General features: G+C 39.4%; 1 protein-coding gene across 3 annotated transcripts in view; it reads left to right on the forward strand.

The window, feature by feature from the left end:
• The window catches only part of cnksr2a (connector enhancer of kinase suppressor of Ras 2a), a 67,244-nt gene that overhangs the window by 19,214 nt on the left and 23,907 nt on the right, over window positions 1-24,123 (forward strand). For 2 of the 3 annotated variants that reach the window (XM_067486130.1, XM_067486128.1), the window contains exons 4-18: window positions 4,387-4,474; window positions 4,924-4,965; window positions 6,942-7,061; window positions 8,471-8,530; window positions 8,894-8,962; window positions 9,935-10,081; window positions 11,917-12,029; window positions 12,154-12,308; window positions 12,877-12,966; window positions 14,563-14,777; window positions 17,671-17,722; window positions 20,090-20,265; window positions 21,358-21,431; window positions 21,555-21,626; window positions 23,817-23,884. In XM_067486130.1, the coding sequence (XP_067342231.1) occupies window positions 4,387-4,474; window positions 4,924-4,965; window positions 6,942-7,061; window positions 8,471-8,530; window positions 8,894-8,962; window positions 9,935-10,081; window positions 11,917-12,029; window positions 12,154-12,308; window positions 12,877-12,966; window positions 14,563-14,777; window positions 17,671-17,722; window positions 20,090-20,265; window positions 21,358-21,431; window positions 21,555-21,626; window positions 23,817-23,884 (1,541 nt within the window). The remainder of the gene's footprint in view (window positions 1-4,386; window positions 4,475-4,923; window positions 4,966-6,941; window positions 7,062-8,470; window positions 8,531-8,893; window positions 8,963-9,934; window positions 10,082-11,916; window positions 12,030-12,153; window positions 12,309-12,876; window positions 12,967-14,562; window positions 14,778-17,670; window positions 17,723-20,089; window positions 20,266-21,357; window positions 21,432-21,554; window positions 21,627-23,816; window positions 23,885-24,123) is intronic. The other variant, XM_067486129.1, reaches the window with a different exon arrangement.

Here is a 24,123-nt window from a genome sequence, read left to right on the forward strand (position 1 = left end):
ACACACACAGACATACTCCCACATCTGCACAAGCTGACACACACTTACGCAAGCGCGCACGCAGGTCGCCCACGTACTCTAATGCAACTGTAAATGGCAAAGCGACATTAAGAACAGGATGGACTCCACATAGCAGTTACTCTTTATTCCTGGGATGTGTTAAGACCTCATCAAAGACTCCTTTTAATGTTTACATTGTGAAGTGTGGAGAAAAGAGCAGTTTCCAGCAGTGTGTTGCTACATTTAACATGCATATGATCCCAGCAGAGGTTTTCTTTCAGTAAAATGCAATGTTCTAAAATTGATTTCTACAGCTTAAGAATAACAAATGAGCAAGTAAAACAAGTTTATTTGTGCTGCATGATGGCGAATTCATTACCGGGTACTAATGATGTGGAAAAGGTTATTCTTTCCAAGCATGTTGGGCTTGAATCTGTCTTGTGCTACTACCCACAAAGATGACTCCTTCCAAAAAGGTTCCCGTCCAAATGACTTGAGAAGACATTTTGCAGCCTTTTCATGTATACAGTAACAGCGTAGGCTGAGCATAGATAATCTTCTCCTGCCTCTGACACTGTCGTGTCTGATGATTCTCTTTCTCTGTGGTAATAAACATCATTTTGGTCTCCACACAGATGTCAAATCGATACACACTGCAGAAGGCAAACCCTCCGTTTCTGTTTTTCAGCTGTCAGGGGGAAAATTAAAACTGCCCTTCCACTATGACTGAAGTTTGCAGTTGAGTTTCTGTTTCTTTGAGGTCCTCTTTTCCTCTTTACGTGCACTTTTGAAAGCCACCATCTATGAATTAATTACATGGCCACATAATACAGGGCTCACATGCGGCGTATTTTGCTGATACCTTCAGAATACACCAGTAGTTCTTTTGTTTTGTAAACCTATTTTTAACCAATTCAGTGAATGAGCAGGCCTCAAATTTTCATCCAGATATGACGGAGAGCGCTGAGTCAAGATGAGTGAGTCAGTAATATGCATCTGGAGTAGCTCGAAATGGATGTGATGATATTTTCGGATAAAACATGCTGTTGTGTTGCGTCACTTGATGATTTTGATCTTGACCTTCACAGAGCTATATGAGATGATTATGTTCAGTGCTTGCCAGCTACTGTTTGGTACTCTATGTGTCGGATTAGGGAAAAGCTGTGTGTGTTTTGTCAAAGACATTATATTTATTTTATTCCCTTAACAAAATAATATATTATTATTATGGCAGTGCAAAGTTTAGGCACTAACTCTTTAAACAATGAGTGAGTGAGTGAAATTAGCCAATATGGACATAATCCCTATAAAAGTGGGCAGAGATGCATTGAGGAACAAACTACTTGAGTGTACATAATAAAATGTTTATCAAAAGTAGGAAAAACAACTCATAAATATTAATTGTAGGGTTTTTCTTAGTGATATTTTGTTTCTTTCTTTCTCAGTTTCTCAGTTTTGGTGCTACAATTCCCACAGTCGATTGAAAAATTAAAATAATAGTTACAGGGCAAATTTTGTCAGACGCTTCTTCAGAAGTAAACAACAAACAAATTAAATATTAGCTGGTCTTGTTCACACTGTACCTACAGAGACACAAACAACTATCACTTGATGAGGCTGAAGAAAACGTAAAAACCTGAGTCTCACTCAAGTAATAGAGTCAGTTAAAGAGTGTATTTTTTCTACTTCTAAGTGGATCTATATTTTTTTAGTTGAAATTTAGACATTTTAGACACAATATGCTCAGAAAGCGTAAGTCGAACACAATCCAAAAATATGTGAATCATGTGTGTGTAGTAAGATTGGAGCAAGTTAAGACTCTGAAATGGTTTGTGTTGTCTGATGCAAATGGTGACAATTAGGCATTTTAGAGATTTAATTTATCTCTCACCTGCACATGCTTTTGCACTTGCTCTGCTGCCTACTGAACAAGTGTCATAGTGAGTGTTGTTCGAGGGTTGGAGCCTGATCGTGAGCAAACAGTCTGTGTAGCCTTAGGTGCCGCGTATATATAGCACAATGACCCAAATCACACACTCACACACACACACACACACTACCGATAAAGCATACACTAGAGGCCGTGGCCGAATTTAAATCTAGGTCTTTAGAACAATGAAGCAAAGTAACATTTTATGCATTTTTTGTTGGTTTGTACATCCCTTGAGTTTTGCAATTAAATGCATGTCCTTAAGCCTGATGGTCCACAATTTATGGTGGTAACTTTATTGATTATCTTTATATACATGGGTAACTTTGTATATGCATTGGGTTTTATGTCCCTGTGTGTGTGTGTGTGTGTGTGTGTGCGTAGAGTCATTAGCACCTCGTTTAAAGACCAAGCAACACACTTTGGGCCTCATTTATAAACATTGTGTTTGCACAAAAACTAGTTTTTAAAGGCTTTTTTCTCACTTTTTCTCATTTATGAAAACAAACCAAATGTGCACACTTCAGTGGAAACTTTGACCGTGCAAACATGCTGAAGACATTGGAAGTTGACAATGCCAGTGGCGAATAGCACAAGAAGCTCCAAAGTGCTTTAACACTCTTTTAAAAAGATTATTTACTGTACTGCAATTTAAAAAAAAGCACACTGAAAAAAGTGCATCTCTTGGTTTTCGCTTTCCTAACACATGGCTTTAAGTGACAAGTAGTCAGTATGAAGTGTTGGTGCATTCAGAACACTATTGGCCCATTTAGCTGGTTCACCAGTGTAGCTTCATTCATCGATTTACTGGATCTGTGTCGTCTTCTCTCTGTGGAAGAGCGTGTTCAGTTTCCAGTTGAAGAAGCAAAACGTCAGAGCAAGTTTCTCCACTCTCCCCAAACCTGACAGGAAATAGTTTGGATCTCTAAAGCAAAAGTACAATTTTTTGTAAGTGTCGGCGTTTATTTTTAAGCTTGGAAAGATTTTCTGCATCAACATTAGCTTTATATGTTGTGTGTGTTGGTTAATCTACTTAATTTAACAATTTCTAACCTTTTATGTTGGCCGTTCCAGTTAAGTGGCTGACATATATTGATTTATGGAGATTTATATACAAAAATATGTCAAGATGAGTTAAATTCTGCACATTTTTAGGTCTTTGCAATTTACCGATTTTAACCATTGGTGAGTGTAAAATCAACAGGGGCATATTTTTAAGAATGAGGTTGCAAAAATCGCGTGATTCAAAAGAAAGTCAATTTTGACAGCACACTAGATTAAACTGATTAGTTTATGCCACACAATCAAAAACCAAAATCTACCTTTTTAACACTCACTACTTTTACTCCTCATGACTTGATTTGAGAGCTGCTTGTACCCGTTTCTATTACCAAACACTAAAAATACTGAAAACAGTTGCCTTGTTAATTAAACGAATTATCCATCAATTCTGATAATTTAGCATAAAAATCAATATTAAGCCACATATTCGGTTACTAGCTTTCTGAATGTGATGAATTTCTGCTTTCTCTGTTTACCATTATAGCAAATTGTATTTTTTTGGTGTCATTGCACAGTTAGTGAAAGGGTCACCTGAGAGGGTTGTTGATTTGGCATGAGCCCTTCCTGACCCAACCCTCCCATTTTATCCACGCTCGGGTCCGGCACCAAGGTGGCCCTTGATGGCTGGGTGGGGGGCATACCTGTTGGGGTGATATTCGATCCCAACCCTGTACTCCACCCATTTAGTTTATTTAGGTCCAAAGGTTATAAGGTCCATAACTTGTGTGTGTGACAGAAGTTAGAGTTGGGTAATTCTAAAAAAAACAACTAATTTGTATGCTGTGCTGTGTCTCCACATTGGAAATCAAAAGTGTTACCTGAGCCAAATGGCCACACTCAGAAGTGAAGTGAAAAGGCAGCTGTTACATGGAGGGGCTGGGGGAAGTGATATGGGTATAATGGTGCACATTTACAGGCAGTCTCTCCTGGAAGCCTTTTATAGTGTGCATTAAAAAGTGCCACAAATAGTTGCATAGCAAATTAAAAAAAGGCAGATGGCAGGAGAAGTTCAAACCCCGGCTCCTTTCTCATCCCTGTATAGCCACCCAATCACGGCCTGCAAACTGTTGAAGGAAGCAGTTTCCCAGACACGGTTAGTATTTCTAAATGCTGGTTTTGACCAAGAGTCCAATTGTCGCAGCTCTACAACTCGGTTCACATATAATGCTTGCACACTCAGATCCGTTCAGCCACGAATGAGTCCCCTAAATGTTTAGCACCGACTGAATAAATTGATTCTTATGTGGCTTCATGTGTCAGGGTGTGCGTGCGTGTACATGTCTGTCGCGTGTCATCTTCCCTCTACAACAGTGCTCCTGTGCATGTGCTCTGTATATTATCTATTACAGAAGAAACATTATAACACATACTGGTGTGTTATCTGTTCCTCCCAGGTCTCCCTTTGCTGCAGTGGCAGACTACTCCGTAACCCGAAATAATGTCATTCAGCTCTGCCTGGAGCTCACCACCATTGTACAGCAGGTGTGTGGAACTGTTGTGTGTGTGTGTGTGTTTGCGAAGGTTGATAGCTCTTATTCTCTTCTACTTGAAGTGTGAGTTACACGGGAGCTGCTGTGGGTTGTCATATCCCCCAATGAACGGTGTAAGTGTGTGTGGGTGGGATGCAGCCGCCTCAGACTCTGCTTGCTGCATCCTTTTACTTGAGACTTGATTTCTTAGCTATTTATGTCCTCGCAGTCTGTCTTATGTGTGACTGATGTGCGTAAAAATAAAAAATAAATGTATCTGTTTGTGTGGGTGTGTTTTGTGTGTGTGTGTGTTTGTGTGTGTGCAGGTGTAGGGTTCAGTAATGTGAGGCCTCAACTGTATAGCAGAGTAGCAGGGTGAGCAATATGAAATGCTGTGTTTTTTGAGTGTGTGCAAGACAGGATGTTCTCCTTGCGCTACATTAAATTCTCCTCATCCCTCAGGACTGTACGGTGTTTGAGACGGAGAACAAAATCCTTCATGTGGTGAGTCCTGCTTCCTCAGCCAGCTGTTGCTTATTTGCTCTGTGTTGATGGGTGATGGCTCACAATCCCTTATATCCACTCATGCACTACTCCACAAACACAGAAACTCAAGTGCTGGCTCCAGCGTTTTAATCAGCATCGGTGGTGCTTTCAATAGCATTTCAGAACGATAGTTTATACTATACTATACTAAATACTCCTTTTTTTTTCGTGCCAAGAAGACCAGTATCACACTCATGTCTCTCTGTTTATGTGGTTAATTATTAGCTTAGCTTAGACTGTGAGCTTGGCTCTGTTTAAGGAAACAGAACAATGCTTAAACAGAGATGCTTTAAAGATTGATGGAAATAAAAAAAATAATTAAAAAAAGTAATTGAGTAAATCAATTTTATAGTTTGCACTCATTTTGGAGCCAAATGTTAATATTTTTTATAAATGATAAATTGATGTTACAGGTGTGTACTGTGCAGATGTGAAATTAAATTTAAAACTTATTTCTAGTAGCTTTATGCTAAAGTAAGCTAACTACATTTGGCATCAACTTCATGATGCATTAGGACAATATTTAAAAAAAAATAGGAGAAAAACAATAACATATATACTATGCTATTAACTATAAGCTGAATTAATCTTATTATTTAATCGTATGCCAGGGTTTTCATTTCCTTGTAATCCTTGAATATACAACTTGCCAATTGATCACTTCTAATTTAAACAATGTGATGTCAATAGTGACAATGTGGCATCAGTCCTGTCTAACGCAATGCTAAGCTCTTCCTCTAAACAGTAGCTCCAAGATTTCGCAAACTCTTCTTGGGATTGTTGCAGCGTAAAAACCCTGATTTTGAAAAGTGATTCATATTGCAATGTTTTTAGGATGTTTTAAATTGCAAGGTCATGCAAAATCCACAGGGACTGTTTGACTTAATTGTTGAGATTGTGACATTGCGAATTCCTGCACAGACTTTTTAAAGTCTTGGTTCAGCCAAATTACAAAACAAGGAGTATTTTCTCTCTTACCGCATCAGCCATGTTTTACTTTTATGTGTCCATTACACTATGGTGAAAGTGAATGGAATTAAATTAATTGGCATTTAAAAAATATTCAACAGCAACAACTCTTTCGGGAATAAAACGCCCTGGATTCGTGGTCCCTGAACTGGGGCGACAGCTAGTTTAATTGGCGTTTTCCACCGCAAACCTTTTGACTTGTCAAACACAGGTGGTTTTAATATAGTCACTAATTGCAGGACTCTAATGTATTAATTAGTTTCACATGTGCTTCCCAGTTATGACAAGTCAACACGACTACAGTTAAAAAAAAAAGATGTGTGAGTCGCATTCTGTTTATAATCGCGCTCTGACAGGATAAAGATGCTATCAAGATGTGAAGCTTTAAGAATCTAAAACTGGGCATCCTAGAAAAAGTTTGTGTTCTTCCGAAAACACAGAGTCAGCACTTTTGACTCTGACAGCTTTCTACCTGTAACAGCACATCGTGAGGAGTATTTTTAGGTGAAGCCTGCAATGGTGAAGGCATCACAACTTTTTTTATTATTATTATTATTATTATTATTATTATTATTATTATTATTATTTTGGGTGGGAGGACAATTATTTTAGAGTCAAATGTCTGGAAAAAAATGAACTGATATAATCCACACTATTGGCGACAGTGGTAGGAGAGAAAATGTTTTTTTGTTTAATTTATTTTTATTTTATTTTAATTGGAAATCTTCGGCAAAAAAAACTCAATGCACGTTTATTTTCCTCAGTACAACTACAGAAAACATCTAATACAGAAACATGCCGCAACATCTTTTACGGCAGGAAAAAAAGAAACATTTTAATGGAAATACACTAAAAATCTCTGGTTTTCATCTTTTTTCTAATAAAGCGCCACTGGTGAACCTGCTTTGATAAAGAATGTGTCCATTGTTCCTCGTCCTCTCTCATTTCCTCCTCCTTCTCTGCAGTGCAAGACTCTGTCAGAGGTGTGCGAGCACATTGTATGTGTGTCTTCAGACCCGCTGGTTTCTCAGTCAGCCCACCTCGAGCTGGTTCACCTCACCAACATCAAAACCTCTGAAGGCCTGGTAATGACTGTCTGTGTCTGTGTGTGAGCTGAGCTTTGATGGCGCTTTAAACTGGTTTCCTCACTAGTGTTTATTTACGGAGGTATTTCAGGTTTTATATGTTACTCAATGTGCCACAATGGGGGAGCTAAAACTTTATATTTTTACTTTGATATAGCAACTCTTTTTGTCACTTTGAAGCCTGGTGGTCTATGACAGTCTGTTAACTTACACCATATGTGTCATAAAGAGGAAATCAATATGAAGAAGTCATCTCTTTCCTCAAGCTTTTCTCTGATGAATTTCGACGAAACATTACAATGAAAGTTTGTGTATGTGTAATAAGTATACTAATCAAAATTTGCAGCTTTTTATACATAGAAGTAGAAGATAAACAACATATCATATGTCGGAACTTAGACGTTTTACCATTTCATGGGAAATATAATTTTGAATTTGATGGCAAGGGACAAGGCCGAAGGTCACAACTTGAAGCATGTGATCTTTGGGCCCTCGGGCAGCAGTGCTCTAAAAACAGACATGATTCTCTACTGGACATCACTGCATGGGCTCAAGAACACTTCCAGAAATAGGTCCACACATGTAAGTTATAGCTTTATCATGCTGTATCGAGAAGCCATTCAGAAACGCCACCATGTTCTCTGGGCCAAAGCTTATTTAAAATGGTCGTTGGCAAAATGGAAAACTGTTCTGTGGTCAGATGAATCCAAATTCAAAATCTTTTGGGAAAACATGGAGATCATGTCCTGTGGACGAAAGAGGAGAGGGACTTGTTATTAGCAGTTCAAAAACCTGCATCTCTGATGCTCTGGGGGGGCATTAGTGCCTATGGTGTGGGCAGCTTACACATCTGGAAAGACGCCATCAATCCTGAAAAGTATAAAGAGGTTTTAGAGCAACAAAAGCTCCCATCAAGACAACGTCTCTTTCAGGGAAGACCTTGCATATTTCAGCATGACTCTCCTAAAACACCAGCAGCTGGTCTCCTCACTTCCCAGATGTTGACAGACAGTTGTTAAAAGAACAGGGGATGCTGCCCATCACCCTGTTTCAACTTTTGGGAGATGTGTGCTGCCATCAAATTCAAAATGAGCTAAATGATGTAAAATGTGTCAGTTACAACATCTGATATGTTGTTTATGTTCTGTTGTGAATAAAATATGGGTTGATGACATTTCCAAGTCATTGCACTGGAAGAAGGCATCAAATACAAGCGTTTTTCCAAACTTGATCGTTATAGTAGTGGAAAAAAAAAAACTCCTTTAATATTTCTGTTGTAAAAGAATTGCTATTTAGACACTCAGGGGTATAACAGTGTTTACGTACGTCCACTTTCATGTAGAAAACGTGTTTTACTTCGCTGGATCAAAATTCCTCTCAGTTACTACTTTTGTTTTTCTGTTCCTCAGGGAATGTACATCAAGTCAACCTATGATGGCCTCCATGTGATCACAGGAACAACTGAAGGGGTGAGAGCCTTGCAACCCAATATCTCACACACTAAAGTACAGACAGGCGCTATGCAATACAACAGCTCTGCAGTGAATTCAATTTTTTAAATGTCATATTTCCTCACCACACAGGGGTTAGTTGGGTATAGGAAACCTAATGATTGTTATAATACTTGCAAAGCTGACAACATTTGATTCATCATAAACATCGTATCAGCTTCCATATAGGGATGACTCTGCACACCGTTCCCCCTGCTGTATTAGAGCTTATTTCAGTGCACTTTGTTAGGAAACTTCCCTGCTCTATGTAAAGATCAATAAAAGCAGATCAATTCATAGTCTTCAGTTCTTTTTCTCTGTGTTTCTTCTGTGGCTCTGTAGTCTCCAGCTGACCGCTGTAAGAAGATCCATGCGGGAGATGAAGTCATTCAAGTCAATCACCAGACCGTGGTGGGTTTCTTTTGTGTGTGTGTGTGTGTGTGTGTGTTCTACTGTATATGTTCTAAATCTGTCCTTTACAGACTTTCCATAAGGATTTTAAATGCAGGACTATTCATTATAGCACGTAGGGGAGTGTTTAGCAGCTACAGAGCTTGGAGGTTTCAGCAGGTGGTGGTAGAGACCAAAAACAGAGTGACTATTGTATTTACATTTGTCTGGTAGCTAATTTTTATCATTGCTCCACAACTTCTGCATGTGTTGATGGGCTACAGTGAATTTCCTAAAAAGCCGCTCAAAGATCTGTGCTGTATTTTGATAAAAACACCCGCCACTGGAGGTTTGTTAATATCAAAAAACATGCCTATTCCTATCTGACAGAAGATCATAACAGTAAGGTAAACTTTCAGTGGTCATAGGACCCAGCTTCTACAAGGGGGTCAGTAGATACATCTCGCATAGCAATTAGTGTAATTAGATGCTCCAACTATCTCTGCTCCTCCTTCTGCCCCATAATCAGATCTCAGGTAATGCAGGAAATGCAATTTAAATCAAGTTTGTTTGTCTTAATGAGAAAGTTATCTCCCCACGAAGCACTGATGACTAAAAAAGTCGCAAAGGACCTCAGATTGTTTTTATTTTAACAGCCAGTTTATGTATTCACAAGCACGCACTGTTTGCATGGCTGTGTAGATAGTGGCTAAAAATGTGGAAAGATATATGATAAGATGCTTTGTTTTCAAATTGAGGGCAGGTTACATCACATGAAAGCGCTATAGATAGTCTTACCACCTCCACACCCACTTGCTTTGCACAGAAGGCTCAGCAAACAAGATCCAATCACGATGTGGACAGAATTCAAACTTCATGCTGAACGTAAATGGTTGTTATAAATTGCATTGTGTCTGTATTGTTTAGTATCTTTATGGGATTGTTTTCCAGCAGCCCACTGTTCGCTTTAACCCTACTTTCCTCCTTCCACAGGTGGGCTGGCAGTTACGTAACCTGGTCGGCTCTCTGAGGGCTGATAAAGGCGTCGTGTCCCTGACCCTGAAGAAGCGTCCACAGAGCACGCTCAGCTCCGCCCCTGCGCTGCTGAAAAACATGCGCTGGAAACCCCTGGCTCTGCAGGTGGGACTAGCTCTACCTTTTATAGACTTTATTAAAGTGCTGCACTGGCCCACATAATTCCCCACAGCATTCACTCTCCCCGTACAACTGCAGCCAAAGCGTGTAATTAGGTCAGGGTGCTGTGGCTCAGCATGGTTTTGTTTGCCAGCCGAAATGCATTGGAGTGAACGGGAAGGGAAAATTGATGGCACCATCCACCCACATTCCCAGTGCTCCCACAAATGATGAAATGTATCCCCCTAATTAACACTGATTATCTACAAAATCAGGAGAAAACACAAAGGAAAACAGTTTTCCTCTACCCTCCATTACTGTCATCTGTGCCAAGATTAATCAGATTCTTTAAGGATAATTGGAATTTATTATAACTTGGGTCTTATTTTTGTGGTTTTGGCCATTATCTGTGTTGGAAGACAACAATGCAGGCACCAGATAACTGCTAGGATCTGGGAACACAGCAATATAGTTGAGTCCAACTGGGCAAATTATAAGCAGTGAAACATGTTGTAAACTGCCCAGATCATCTAAACCTCTTTGTACAAATCCCTTAGTTTGCAGGTTAAAACAGCCGGCCAACCTTTTTTTCCTGAGCAGTTTTGGGGAAAGCATTCAGGACTCGGTCCTATTTAGTTGATAAAACTATCCTAAACGTGACAAACTCACACAAAGAAGACACCTTTACAAACACACAAAAGAAAGTGGCCTTAGTTATAACAAGACATTTTAGTTCTGGTTGTGTCTCAGAATGTTCCAGTTTTAAATTTGCAGCTTGATGTGTCAGTTGGTCCAAGTGTTTTGTATGTGTAACAGAACAATGGGATATAATAAACTATACATTCACTAAAATAAATGGCTTAATATGCAGCTTATTTAATTTGGGTACAAAATGTGAATTTGAGCTGAGCTATTTAATAAGTAACAGCAATGAACATGCAGTCAAGGCAGCTACAGTACACCTACACCTAAAAATCAAAAGGAGGTCAAAATTCACATAGACAAAACTAGACTGACTGACTAAATACGAGCATGTCAAGGGGAAATTAGGAAGCTGAAGAGAAGAAAGGCTACGTGAGTTAGAAAACTGAACATGAACAGGACAAGTTGAACTATGGGAAAGTAAATCAGCTACGCATACATTTATACAAAGACCTAACATGGAATAATACAACTAAAGTCTGACAAGAAATAACCAACGGATGAATGAAACAATATATTAGTAAGAAAAGTCGAGGACAACCCGAACCAGAACTGAATACAAATTCTGTGTCAAGGGGATAAATATGCAGGAGAGAAAGTGGGAAGTGGAATCTAAAGTAAAACACGAAAGTGACAAGAGCCTCTGGGAGTGATGCGGACAGTGTAGACTCGCAGCCGACGAGCGCTCTGTCAAAATGGCAAATACAAACAAGAGCGTAGATATAGAACTAAAAGGGCCAAGAATAAACAAACTAAGGCGGTGTGCATACAGGGAACAACAGAAGAAAGATAACACAATGTCAAAAAAAAAAACTGTGCAAACAGAAGCTTGGATACTAAAATTAACCGACTAAACAAGAGCGGGGGTCACAATTCTGGAGCATGAGTGCAAAAAGATCAGGATCAATAAAAACGAATAACACATGGGGAAAACCAAAAACCAAACCTCAGGAAACAAAGTCCAAAGACAGAAGCTGGCAGCAAGGATCTGAGAGATGGTCAAGGGTGAGGATAAACAGAGTCCAGAGTGGGATTCATGACAACAAGACTGATGCAAGAGATCTGTAAGAAACCTGTGTTTATTAAACACACACACACAGATGAATTGTCCTAAAAACATCCACTTTCACTTGTTGCAGCCAACCAGAAGTCCAGGCAGCAGTTCAGCCACACCCTCAGGCACACCCACCAAGAGTTCCGCACTCCAGGACCTTTACATCCCCCCTCCACCTGCTGAGCCATACACACCTAGGTAATATAGTGTCTGTGCGTGAGTGTGTTCTGGCATCAACTCACCATGAACAAGAACTGTTGATAAGCTCTTACTTTGATGTGCATTTTGTTTGCCGGCAAATCTGCCTCTGCTGTTGCCATAGAGATGAGACAGGAGCCTTGTCTGGTGATGAGGCATCTCGTAACCATGGTGGCGTCAGCATCGCTAAACGCTCTGAGTCACCGAACTCCTTCCTGGATCAAGAGTCTCGCCGGCGAGAAGAGGAGGAGCCTGTTTACTGCACCACACCTACATACGGTACTCTTAACATGATTGAGAGCGTGTGAGAGAGGGGTGGACTGAGTTCAATCTCATTCTGCGCTGTTGAGCCACTTAAAACTAAAACAAAACAGCCATGAGGGTATGAATCAACCTGCCAGCCCAGCGTTGGTTGACGCAAGCTTTTAGAAACTGATGGAACTTGTAGATAAAAAGAAGTAACATTTTTTCCAGAATCCTAAATGGCACAAATCGGTATTTAAAATCCCACTGTGGAGATGAAAATCCTTTATTGTCCCATAGGAAATGTTCTTTTTGTACAAAGCCAGCATAAAAATGAACACAACAAAAACCCAATAAGACCTGTAAAGAAAAAAAAAGGAAAAATAAGGGCAACAGCTGCACAAAGAATGAACATGATAAAATGTTGTGTGGAGGAAGTTTAAAAAGTATCAGATGTTAGGGAGCATATTACACGTGCTATAGATAAAAACTCGAACTATCACGTGATGCATGAGAAGAAAGTGGCTGCGGGTCTTTTATTTGCTGCCTTGTCAGTCGGTTTTAAACAAATCTAAATGTTTTGATATTGTGTGTCTTTTTGTAGGACGTCTGAGGCCCATTTCCATGCCTGTGGAGTGTAACTGGGTGGGCGACTACGAAGACCCAGCCAAGCTCAACAGAGAAAGCCGCAGAGGTGAGTTGTGGCGTGTGGAGTGCATATGTATGTGTGCACCTCCTGAGGAGGCTGTTAGAGTGTGTTAAATATTCCAGCCTCTCTGTATTATGAAGAGATCAGCGTGTTGAGATCAATGCGCCTCCATCCTTTTCTCTAATTCTGTGTGATTAGCATCACAGAGAAATGAAATAAGAGGGGATGAGAAGGGAAGGGGAGAAAGGTAGACAGTTGGCACAAAGGCAGAGAAAATGAAAGGGAGGAAAATAAAAGCATTAGAGAGGAAGAGAGTCACGAGGAGGGGGCGAAACAGGGGAAAAAAAAAGTCTATTTTCTCTAACCTCCACCTGAATCACTCACGCAGTTGCCATGGCAATGCTGACAGCAGCTCCTCTTAGTGTCTCACTTTCCTCTGGCCGCTGCCTAGCAACCAGGGAAGGACAGGAGGGTGAAAACCGTGGAGAAAGAGAGGTTGGAAACCTGAGGTTCCTCCCTGTTGAAGAGAAGTTTAAAAACATGAAAGAGACTGAGTGTATTCGCTGGACTACAGATAACGTCCCCCAATCAGCGACAATTATTGTCCCAGAAACTGTAACAGGGGGGAGAATAGGGAAACCTTCACTGCATGTGTAATGTGTGCCTCTTATTCACCCATTCACACACACACTGGTGGCAGTGGAGCTGCCACGCGAGACGCTGGCCTGGGCCACAGGAGTCTTTGACATGTAGCGCTGTGTGTTGGACCAGATATCCTGCAATTAGTGGACCACCAGCTCTACTTCCTGAGCCGCAGCTGCACTCAAGGTCACATAATGACCAAACTTAAAAAGAAGAGAACTTTCTAAGTTAAATGCAATGTAAGCGTAGACTCAACCATTACCACACACACACACACATCTGCAATGCTATTACAGACAAAAATAGGTTGGGAATGCGGATTATTGTATTGGTTTTGGAAAAACGTGGTTGAACAAAATGAGTCACTTGTGTTGAGACTTTTGGTTGTTTTTATCGTTAAAGACCATTTATTTTTTCGTTTATTTAACAGTGTTATGAAGCCGAGACAATTTTGCCCCACATGGACAGTAAAGTCCAGCCTTACAAAACATACTTTCAGTTGTGTTATTTGCACAAATTAGACGCCTGGGTTTCTAATAGTGTCCTGTAGACTGGCTGGTACTGGTGTCAGGCTGCCCACTTAGGGACATCAACCACGAACCTTCTATTATTTGCTTCTTGTGCATTTTTAAGTTGCTTTATGAGGTGACAACTTTGGGAACATCCATACTCACATTTGCATTTTGCTCAGATGTTTCCAGAATAACAGCCCAATAAAGATGCTGTGATTAAAGGTCAAACTCTCTATCTGAAACTAATTGTCTAATGTAGTTGAATCACTAACTGACGTGACCTTTATGATTTATGTTTTTATTACATATATTTTTTTGCTCTTTCACACTGAGTTAACCCAAAACACTTTCAGTGAGACAAGGAATCTCTTGATGACAACAAACACTAAACTGAGGCTCAGTACAACAACATGAAGCTGCAGACACAGTTACAGTAGTTAGTGACTCTTGTGACATGTTTCGTTGATTTTACTGTGTGTTTCCAAAGAAGCCTCACTGATGCGCTACGTGGGTCTGTCCGGTGGGAACGAGAGGACTGGCTCTGACGACTACTCCTCCCACACAGCTCGTCCAGGTAAACAGTCCGGGGACACAGCCAAACGCAGCAAGAGGCGCAGCCATCACAGCCAAAGTCCATCGCACTACGTCCTCCAGAAAGACCAGAGGGATTCTCCACCCAGAGACTCTGCCTCCATTTATCACGTAAGGCTTTTTGATCTGTTACACTATTTATTTTTTTTTAAAACTACAGCAAGGTGCAATTAAATTACAATTATTTAAATGACTATGTGCTAAAATGTGTAGGTGTTGAGTTTAAAGGCCTAATGCTAGTCGGTTGGTCTTTCTTTTTCCCATTTGAATTGACCTTTTTTTTCATATTTGTACATTAAATATGTAGCTGGATCCAGGAGGCCGCAATCATTGCATTAAGCCCATCGTGTTCTGTCTTAGCCAGCACCTGTACAACTCATTAACACAGAACTGATTCGCCTAATTTGTACAAATATAACGTCTTTTTTGGTGAATTTGTTTGGAGGCCATTTTTTGCAATTCCCTAAATTAAATTTTCTGCATTTTGTCAGCAGAAAATTTATGCCGATCATCTACAAAATATATTATGGTTTCAGGTATTTTTTAGGCAAAATTACAAGACATAATCTCTTTCCGGCAAAGTGCCGTATTCGTTTGCTGAATGCGATGATGATTGAATGTTTAATATAAAGCTTGCAAATTGTTGTGGCCCCAAAGAAATTTGGAGATGCATTTTTCTCAGTTTTTAACTTTCCAAAACTAAGCATTAATTGAGTAACCTAAAGAATATTCTGCATATTCTCCAACAATAAAAGCAATCAGAGATTGCAGACTTGGTATGTATCCTATCAGTCCTTTCCAAATAATCATCCATTAAATTTAAGCATGAAAAAAAACCTTGGAAAATGTCAATTACTTCAGCTAAAACAATTTATTGACACAAAAGCTAACAACGGCGGCGGGTACACCACAACGAAAAATGTCCGTGTCTCAATAACCTGTCCGTTGTTCGGTGTCGTTTTGGTCTCATGATGTCTAAACGTGAACAGCCTGATGAAGAGGACTGTTTCAATACTGTCATTGAAGCAGAAAGTTTTGCGGTTGATTCATAGATCAGACATGATCCATCCAATCAAACATGATCCATTAACCAAACATCCATTCTTAAAACAGGGATGGATGTTTGCTTCACCTTGTTAGAGAACAGCATGTTAGGCAATAAGTACAGAAACATTGGAGATGTGAATTAAAAAGAAGGTCAAATTAAATTAATTAAATTTCACCTGAAAGTCAAATATCCCTAACTTTTTAGATCAATCGATCTTATCTATTTATCAGTCTTATCTCTCTATCTCTCTCTATCTTCTAAGTTTGTAATGGAGAACACTGGAGAACACGGTTATGAAACTTGTTGAGCTTTACCTCAGTTGCTGCCTCAATGTGAAAACTTGTAGAAAGTTTGATAATCTCTTCTTGCTCTCCATCATGTTTGCATAGCCGGGACTTAAGATTTGAAGAGAAAAGTTTATAATAATTCTATCTTTTATCCTCGATGAAAAGTGCTGCAGTGACGTGTGATCTGAGCGAATGCTGACTCGTTATTCCCCCCTGTCACTGCCATGACATGTGTCCACCCTGCCTGTCCGTCTGAGCTCCATGCTCTCCTGTCCAGACAGTCAGTTTTGGCCAGCAGTGACCTTATACATCTTGACAGCATCTCATTGGAAATTAAATGGGTTTGCATGTGCGTGTTTACGTGCCCGTGCTGGCGTGTGTGTTTACAGTGTGCATGTACGCTGTGATGGCAGATGGCGTTTCGGTGGGTGTGGGCGGGCCCATGTCATCTGTCTTGCTGAGCGTGGGGCTGTGAATGGCCCAGCTCCAGGCTGTGACATGTGTAACATTGTGACATCAGAGCTGGTCTGTTGCCCCATCTGACCTGTCGAGAGAGGTCACATGTCAAATGTGAGCTTGTGATACTATTAGGAAAAGGTACTGCATGAGGTGTGTTAATACTCAGATTATACAATGATATTATATATTTTTACATGTGGTATGAATCAAACTTTTGTATCATATGATTATTTTGGATAATCTATTGTGAGTTAATGTCCGTGCATCTGGTTATGAGCCATAGCTGTAACGTGTTGTGTATACTAATTTCCTGGAACCTTTCTAAACGTTTTTTTCAAACTTAACGTTTTTTTGGCTGTAAATTCAATACGACATTTCCAAGCAACGAGTTCACATTTTGGTACTACCTGTGGCAGACATGGAGAACGTTTTAAACAAACTACTCATTATTAAAAAAAAGTGTCAAATGATGTGGTAGGAAGAATATAGTGAAAATCTGAGGCCTAGTCTTTGGAAAGTATAGAGTATGCAGGATAACTGCGGATTGATTTGTTCATCCTCAGTTTTTAGCGGAAAATTCTTTAATTTCCATCTGAAAACTAGCAGAAATGTCAATTCATGTAATACTGTTTATGTTAAATATAAGTGGGTTTATAATGTTAAGCACTTAAATAACAGATTTTATTTTAGTTAATTTTTCACCCACTAATGTCTTATTTTCATGCTAACGTACAAAGTTTTCCAAAAAGTCAACAAAAAGAATTCTCACGTTGTGGCGCATTACTAACTAAATGACTCGGTGGCAATGTGTAGAGTGGTGGTGTCAGAGAAGTGGGCGGGGTTAAAGGTTTGTCCTTCACATTTTGCTTTTATCACTGTGACATCTGAGTCCTATTTTCTCACATTTCTTCCATCACCTGAATCTCCTATTGTGCCGCTGTTGCCTCCAAACCCTTGCTGTCTCTGTTCTATGTTTAGAGGCGTGAGTGAGAGTCAAGTCCTCCATGAGGTTGACTTCTCCGTCCCCACATGTGTGTGAGTGAAGAGATAAGGAGAGAAAGAGTTTCCTTTTGTATGCTCCTCTCTCTGTCTCCTCCGCTCCCTAAGGTCTGCCATCTTTTATATCCCAGGATTCTTTGCTGCAAACAAAGGCCACTGATTCACCCTGACAGCCCTGCTCTTCCTCTTCCCCTCCCTCTCTTTCTCTCAGACGTACCAACAGTCCTCATCTCTACAGACAAAGAACAGGAAGAAGAATAAAGGTAAGCAGGAAAAAAAAAAAATCACCTGTTCAGTTCCACTTCTTGCCACAGCATGAGCCAGAACTGCTACCATGATACCACGTGCTTGCAAGTTATGGTCCTTCACTTTTTCACTCTCTCTCAGGGATGCAGAACTAATGGATGCTGTGTGAAAACACGAGCAGCTGCAGCTTGAGTCCAAACATCTATCTTACTAACACTGTTTGTGTCTGGAATTTGTAAATTTTCGAGAAAGTTTCATGGAAAACCAAAGTTCCGAGATGGCAATGTCATGATTTCTCCGTATTTGGTGGATTATATCCTTGCTTGAATGCAAATTTCACATTTTCCGAATTCATCTGACTAAGCGATTATGATACTAGACTACAACAACAATTACTTGTAAGTTTATCATTTGTACTGTTTTGTCTCTGCCTAGAATAGAATTGCAAAGTTCTTATTACTTAGCATCTTCGTGTACTGCACAGTCTTTCTGTTACCTTAACCAAAGTTCTGTAGTTGCCTAAACTTAATCACACACAATAACATGATTTGTAGGAGATGCTGATGCTACACTGCCTATAGGGCTGGCAGCAATAAGAATATTATATTTGTGACAGTGTTACTCAAGATTTATCATCAATAATCTGTAATTTAATAGACGATTTAAACCAATAAATTGGCATAAATCCTTTCCAATTGCTTATTTTACTCAACCCACTGTCCAAATGGTCCGTGAATATTAGGTTTCGAATGATGAAGATAAGATGTACGCAGCAAATCCTCACTTTTGAGGAGCTGGGGATTTTATACTGGCTGTAAGCCGTAAACTGTTCATCAAAATAGGCAACGATTAGCATTTAGTCATTTCGGCGCTAGTTATTTCAGTTTTGTGTAGTAATTTATGCAGTACTGCAGCTGAATAGGTGTTGAGTTGATGCCTCTATTTATGCCTGCCGTAGCATTTCACAGTTGTGGTAGTGACTATAGCAATCTATATCAGCTAGGAATATAACCTACTGGAGTTGTCATTATTTTCTGCCTCTGCTCAAGCGAGAGAGAGAGAGAGAGGGAGAAAGAAAAAGCACTGTATTTGCATTTTAACACGTCCTGCTCATTTCACAGATTTTGAAGAGTCCAAGCTGAACTGCAGTCGAGGCAGCTGTCCATCCATTTGCTACGCACTGTACATTTAGTCCAGATAAACAGTCGCCTTTTGAAAATCCAGTGATTCAACAATTGTTAATGTGTGAAAGCGGGTTAGTGTAAAGATCCAGTTCTGCATCCATGAACAAATGATGCAATGGTTTGAATAATTAGTTGTGATGTAAGTTTCTTTTCAACCCATTTTGTGAGATGATAGCGTTTCTTCCAAGTCGCTGCTTTCGCTCACTTTGCCTCTTTGACAAAAACCTTTTGCTCCTTTCACCACACTAATGAGGATCAACATGTTGGAAGTAATTTTTCTTCTTCCACTGCCCTGTCGCTTTCTTCACCATCTGCCATTGTGAGAAACTCTAAAAGCTTAAGCTCCATCTGCACGTTCTGTTTTCCCCGCGCCGGCTTTGTTTGTTTACAGCAATTAAGTTCCAAAATGAATGTGATTAAAAATGATTTATTAACGCTCTTTAATTCTGCCAGAAGCACCTTTATCAACCAGGTAATGAATATCGGTTACTTCTTTGTTCTATGCTGAGACGATCCCGGTTTTCTAAAACGAATGTCTTTTCACCATTTTAGAGCCAGAAAATAAATTATTGCTCTTTGCGAGCACATTTTCTAAATGACTGATCATCTTCATCAGATTATATATATATTATTAACTGACTGCACAGTTTCTCTTTTTCACATAACCAAAGCATGTTGAGCTTTAGTTTTTTTATCCGTCTAGCACCCTGAAGCAAAGTTGTTTCCTATAAAGGTGGGCTGTACACCACCACTCCCATTGCTACAGAAACAAATGCATTATAGAATTGAGTTTCCCTTTAAAGCTATAAAACTTTTGACACAGCACAATAACAATTTCTTATTGGTCCTCAGCTTGGAGCCAAGTTTCCTTGGTAATCTCTAAAGAGGAGCCTGCTGAGAAAAGTGTTACAGGGCTTTTATGCCAGAAGAAAAAGGCAACATTTATTAAAAACCTCTTACCTTACTGCAGTGCTGCAGGGATATCAGACCCAGAGACTGAACTCTTCCCAAGAATTATTAATGCATTCAAATGTGCCATTTTGTGAAATGCTTTTATTTACAGTGCTATGAAAGACTCAGGAGCACGTTCTCTCCGTACAATCGGTGTCAGCAATGCACTTGTTTTCCCTTTTTCCTTTCAATTCGTGCTTTCTTTCAGTTCGGTTTTGCGATTAAATTGTTGACCGTGTGTTGTTCCAGGACGAGGTTTGGCCTCCCTGAGTCGGAGGCGTGTTTCCTGCAAGGCGCTGGGCAGAGGAGACTGCGAGGGCTGGTTGTGGAGAAAGAGAGATGCAAAAGGTTACTTTTCTCAAAAATGGAAGAAGTACTGGTTTGTTCTTAAGGACAACTGCCTGTACTGGTACATCAACGAGGAAGTAAGTTTGTTTTGTTGTTGTTTTTCCTACCTCCTTGTAGCCCGTAATCTGAATTTTTTAATGCCAGTCGATATAGAAAAAAATATTCTTTATAGAGGAACGTTTCCTAAAGGTTATAGCATAATTCATAGCATTAAAGAAGAAAAACTTGCAGAACTTTTATTGAGTTCTGCAAGTTTTTCAGCCAGTGAATGGCGCAAGAAGTAGTAAGTGCTTGATGAAAACAATTATACTGCATATTCACAGTATTTACTGCATGAGCAGTTCACATGCTTTTATTTTCGATATATCCACACCTGTGTGTTGCTGCTTCATGACAATAGTAGAGAACATCATATAAAGTCCCTGAAGTCAAATCTTATACTATCATATTATACTTTGTCAAGTGAAAAACTGTATAAGCATAAAATTAAAGTTTTGCAAACAATTTTTACTGTTTCAAACTTCTAGTTGTCTCTGATTTATACTCAACAAATGATGCTCCTTAGCTGTTCCCGCATGATGAATCCCACTGACTTCGATCCTATGACTGATAATTCTGCGGTGTCATAGTATTGACCATAACTGTTTTATAAGGAGGTTATGCTATTCAAATTTATTTGCATCTGGTTTGTTGTTGATACAAATAAATGCAAGTCATTACACGGTAACCCCCAGCACAAAGCCTCTTGCTATAATGAGTAAAAATTTTTTGGCTCTATTGTTCCCGACTTACCCGAGCTCTTCACTGCCTCACACATGTGAACCAACCTATGTGCAGGTGGATGTGGATCCTTCAGCAGTTAGCCCTAATCAAGAATCAGGCAGCTACTTTCTGTGTTTATTTCCAGTCAGACAAAGGCGTTTGAAATGAATCATTTAGATATCAAGCTTTTTTGGAAACATGTAGGAGGCGTTCACAGCTTGCCCTAATACATGATGCTGTGAGTGAGTCCCTATTTGCTCAACTCTCCACAATGGAGGTGCCAAGTGCAAAGTTAGCCTGATCCACAGAGCTTCAGTGGCCACATTTATAGGAAATACAAACTGTAATTATCCATTAACAATTCTCTTCAGCTTTCCCACTTTCTTACTTCATCTCTTTCTGTGCAGGATGAGAAGGCAGAGGGTTTTGTCAGTCTTCCGGAGTTTAAGATTGACCGAGCCAGTGAATGTCGCAAGAAGTAGTAAGTGCTTGATGAAAACAATTCTACTGCATATTCACAGTGTGTACTGCATGAGCAGTTCACATGCTATTATGTCCTAATGTTTTCCTGCAAAAACAACGCTTTTCCCCAACATTTCTCTAGTGCTTTCAAAGCATGTCACCCCAAGGTCAAGAGTTTCTACTTTGCAGCGGATGGAGTGGACGACATGAACAGGTAATGTAGCATGTGCTAAACACGGATGAAGGCTCCCGGTTTGCAAAAGTGCAGCATCCGGTTTAACAAGCACAAACCAAATATGTCTCTTTCATTTGATTATTAAAATCAGGCTTTTTTTTTTTTTTTTTTTTTTTTTTTTGAAAAGGGCTGTATAAAAAAAAAATTTGCAGGATATTTCCACAGAGGATACAATTTCAGCCTGTGCTTGGCCTTTGCAAGCTGAGGCTCATGGTATAATGTATCTATGAAAACATCTGCTTTAAAATATTTTTACTCTAGTTATAGAAAAGAGCAAGTTAAAACTTTGAAACCTTTTTTTTTATTTTGCTACTGTCTGATGACTTTCAGAGAACAAATAATTAGTAATTAGACAAGTAATCAGATCATTAATAATAATCCATAATGATTGAACAAAATTCCAATTCCAAAACTAGAATTTTAGGGGCCAACGAAGTACAATAAGTGAATATTTTTGAGAGGACTACATTTAAAGATTAGTCACAGACGTAGAAGAGGCATTTGCCAATAAAGCAATAACACACTGCAAGTGCTCCATTAGAGGAAAAGTGCTATATTCAGCATTATACAACTCCAATTGATTTGTAAGAAGATGTGTAAAACCTAAATAAAAACAGACTGCAATGATTTGCAAATTTTCTTCACAATAGAACATAAACAACATAACAGTTGTTCAAACTAAGACTCTTACCATTTAATGGAAATTATTAGCTCATTTTGAATTTGATGGCAGCAACATGTTAAAAAAGTTGGAACAAGGGCGACAAAAGGCTGGAAAAGTAAAAAATGGAGGATCATTTGACAGCTAAATGGGTTAATTGGCAACAGGTCAGTAACTTGACTGAGATGTAAAGTGAAGATGTGAAGATGTGCAGAGGTTCACCGATCTGTGACAAACTGCACCAAAAAATTGAGGAACAATTTTAGAAAAATACTCTTCAATGTGAAATTGCGAAGACTTTGAAGATCCCACCATCTACAGTAAATAATATCATCAAAAGAGTCAGAGAATCGGGAGGAATCTCGGTGGGCATCACTGCATGGGCTCAAGAAGACTTCCAGAAATCACTGTCTGTGAACACAGTTCACTGTGCAGTCCACAAATGGTTAAAGCTGTTTCATGCTAGAAGCCATATGTTAACACAATCCAGAAACGCCGCTGTGTTCTCCGGGTCAGAGCTCATTTAAAATGGTCTGAGGCAAAATGGAAAACCGTTCTATCGTCAGATTAGTTAAAACGTGAAATTCTTGTGTCCTGTGGACTAAAGAGGAGAGGGACCATCCAGCTCATTATTAGCGGACAGTTCAAAAGCCTGCATCTCTGATGGTCTTGGGGGGCATTAGTGCCTATGGTGTGGGCAGCTTACACATCTGGAAAGATGCCATCAATGCTGAAAAGTTCATAGATGAGAGCTTTTAGAACAACATATGCTCCCATCTAGACAACGTCTCTGTCAGGGAAGGCCTTGCATATTTCAGCAAGACCATGATAAACCACATGCTGCATCCATCACAACAGCGTGGCTTCGCTGGAGAAGAGTCTGTGTTTCACCATTAGAAAACATTTGGTGCAAAGAAAGATGCAGCAACAAAGGCCCAGGACTGTTGAGCAGCTAGAATCCTGTGTCAGACAATGACATTTGCAAATAATTTCATTTGGTTTTTATTTAGGTCTCTCACATTGTCCCAACTTCTTTTGAATTGGGGTTGTAAAAGTATTTTTGTATTAGCAACAAAATACAAAAGTACCAAGCTATTTTGTATCAATTCATTATTGTCGTGCAGTATAATAAAGACAAATGTGTCATGTTTTATGTGCTGATAGAATTTAAATCTGCAAAGTAAAAATAGCTGTAACATCAATGTAATGGAATAGAAAGGACAACATTTATTTATAAGTATAAACATGACAAAATATTTAAATACAAATATCTCACAATTCTGTTTATGTAGGCTTCAGTAGCTCAGTTAAAGTGATGAGCATTAGCTTAGCTAAAACACTTTAACAAGGACAAGCAGCTAATCTGGTTGTACTAATACTTTAAGCTAATACTTAAAGTATTAGTACAACCAGTTAATACTTTTGTATTTATTATTTTGTCTATTTTGTAGTATAAATTCATAAATCTGAGTCTGGGCCTCCTTCTGGACCCTCTCTCCTTCTGTTAGATGGCTGAGTCGCCTCAACATGGCAGCTGTGGGCTACGCTGAGCGGGAGAGGATTCGCCAGGAGCAGGGTGAGGGATCACTCAGCACTTGCTGAAGGGCACTTTAGCAGATGGTTGCTGCAGGATGGTGTCTTTAACAAGCAAACAAAATCACACCTATTGGACTTGCAATGTGGTTCTGACACAGTATTTTTTTTTTGCATATTTTCTCCTTATTTAATTATTTTTTTTAATGTTTGTGTTATATTCCTCACTTCTGATTTTTATTTTTTTTTTTTGTTTGTGGGTTTGTATAGAATTTATATTTC

Source organism: Channa argus, chromosome 19, assembly GCF_033026475.1.
Source record: "Channa argus isolate prfri chromosome 19, Channa argus male v1.0, whole genome shotgun sequence".
Lineage (NCBI taxonomy): Eukaryota > Metazoa > Chordata > Actinopteri > Anabantiformes > Channidae > Channa > Channa argus.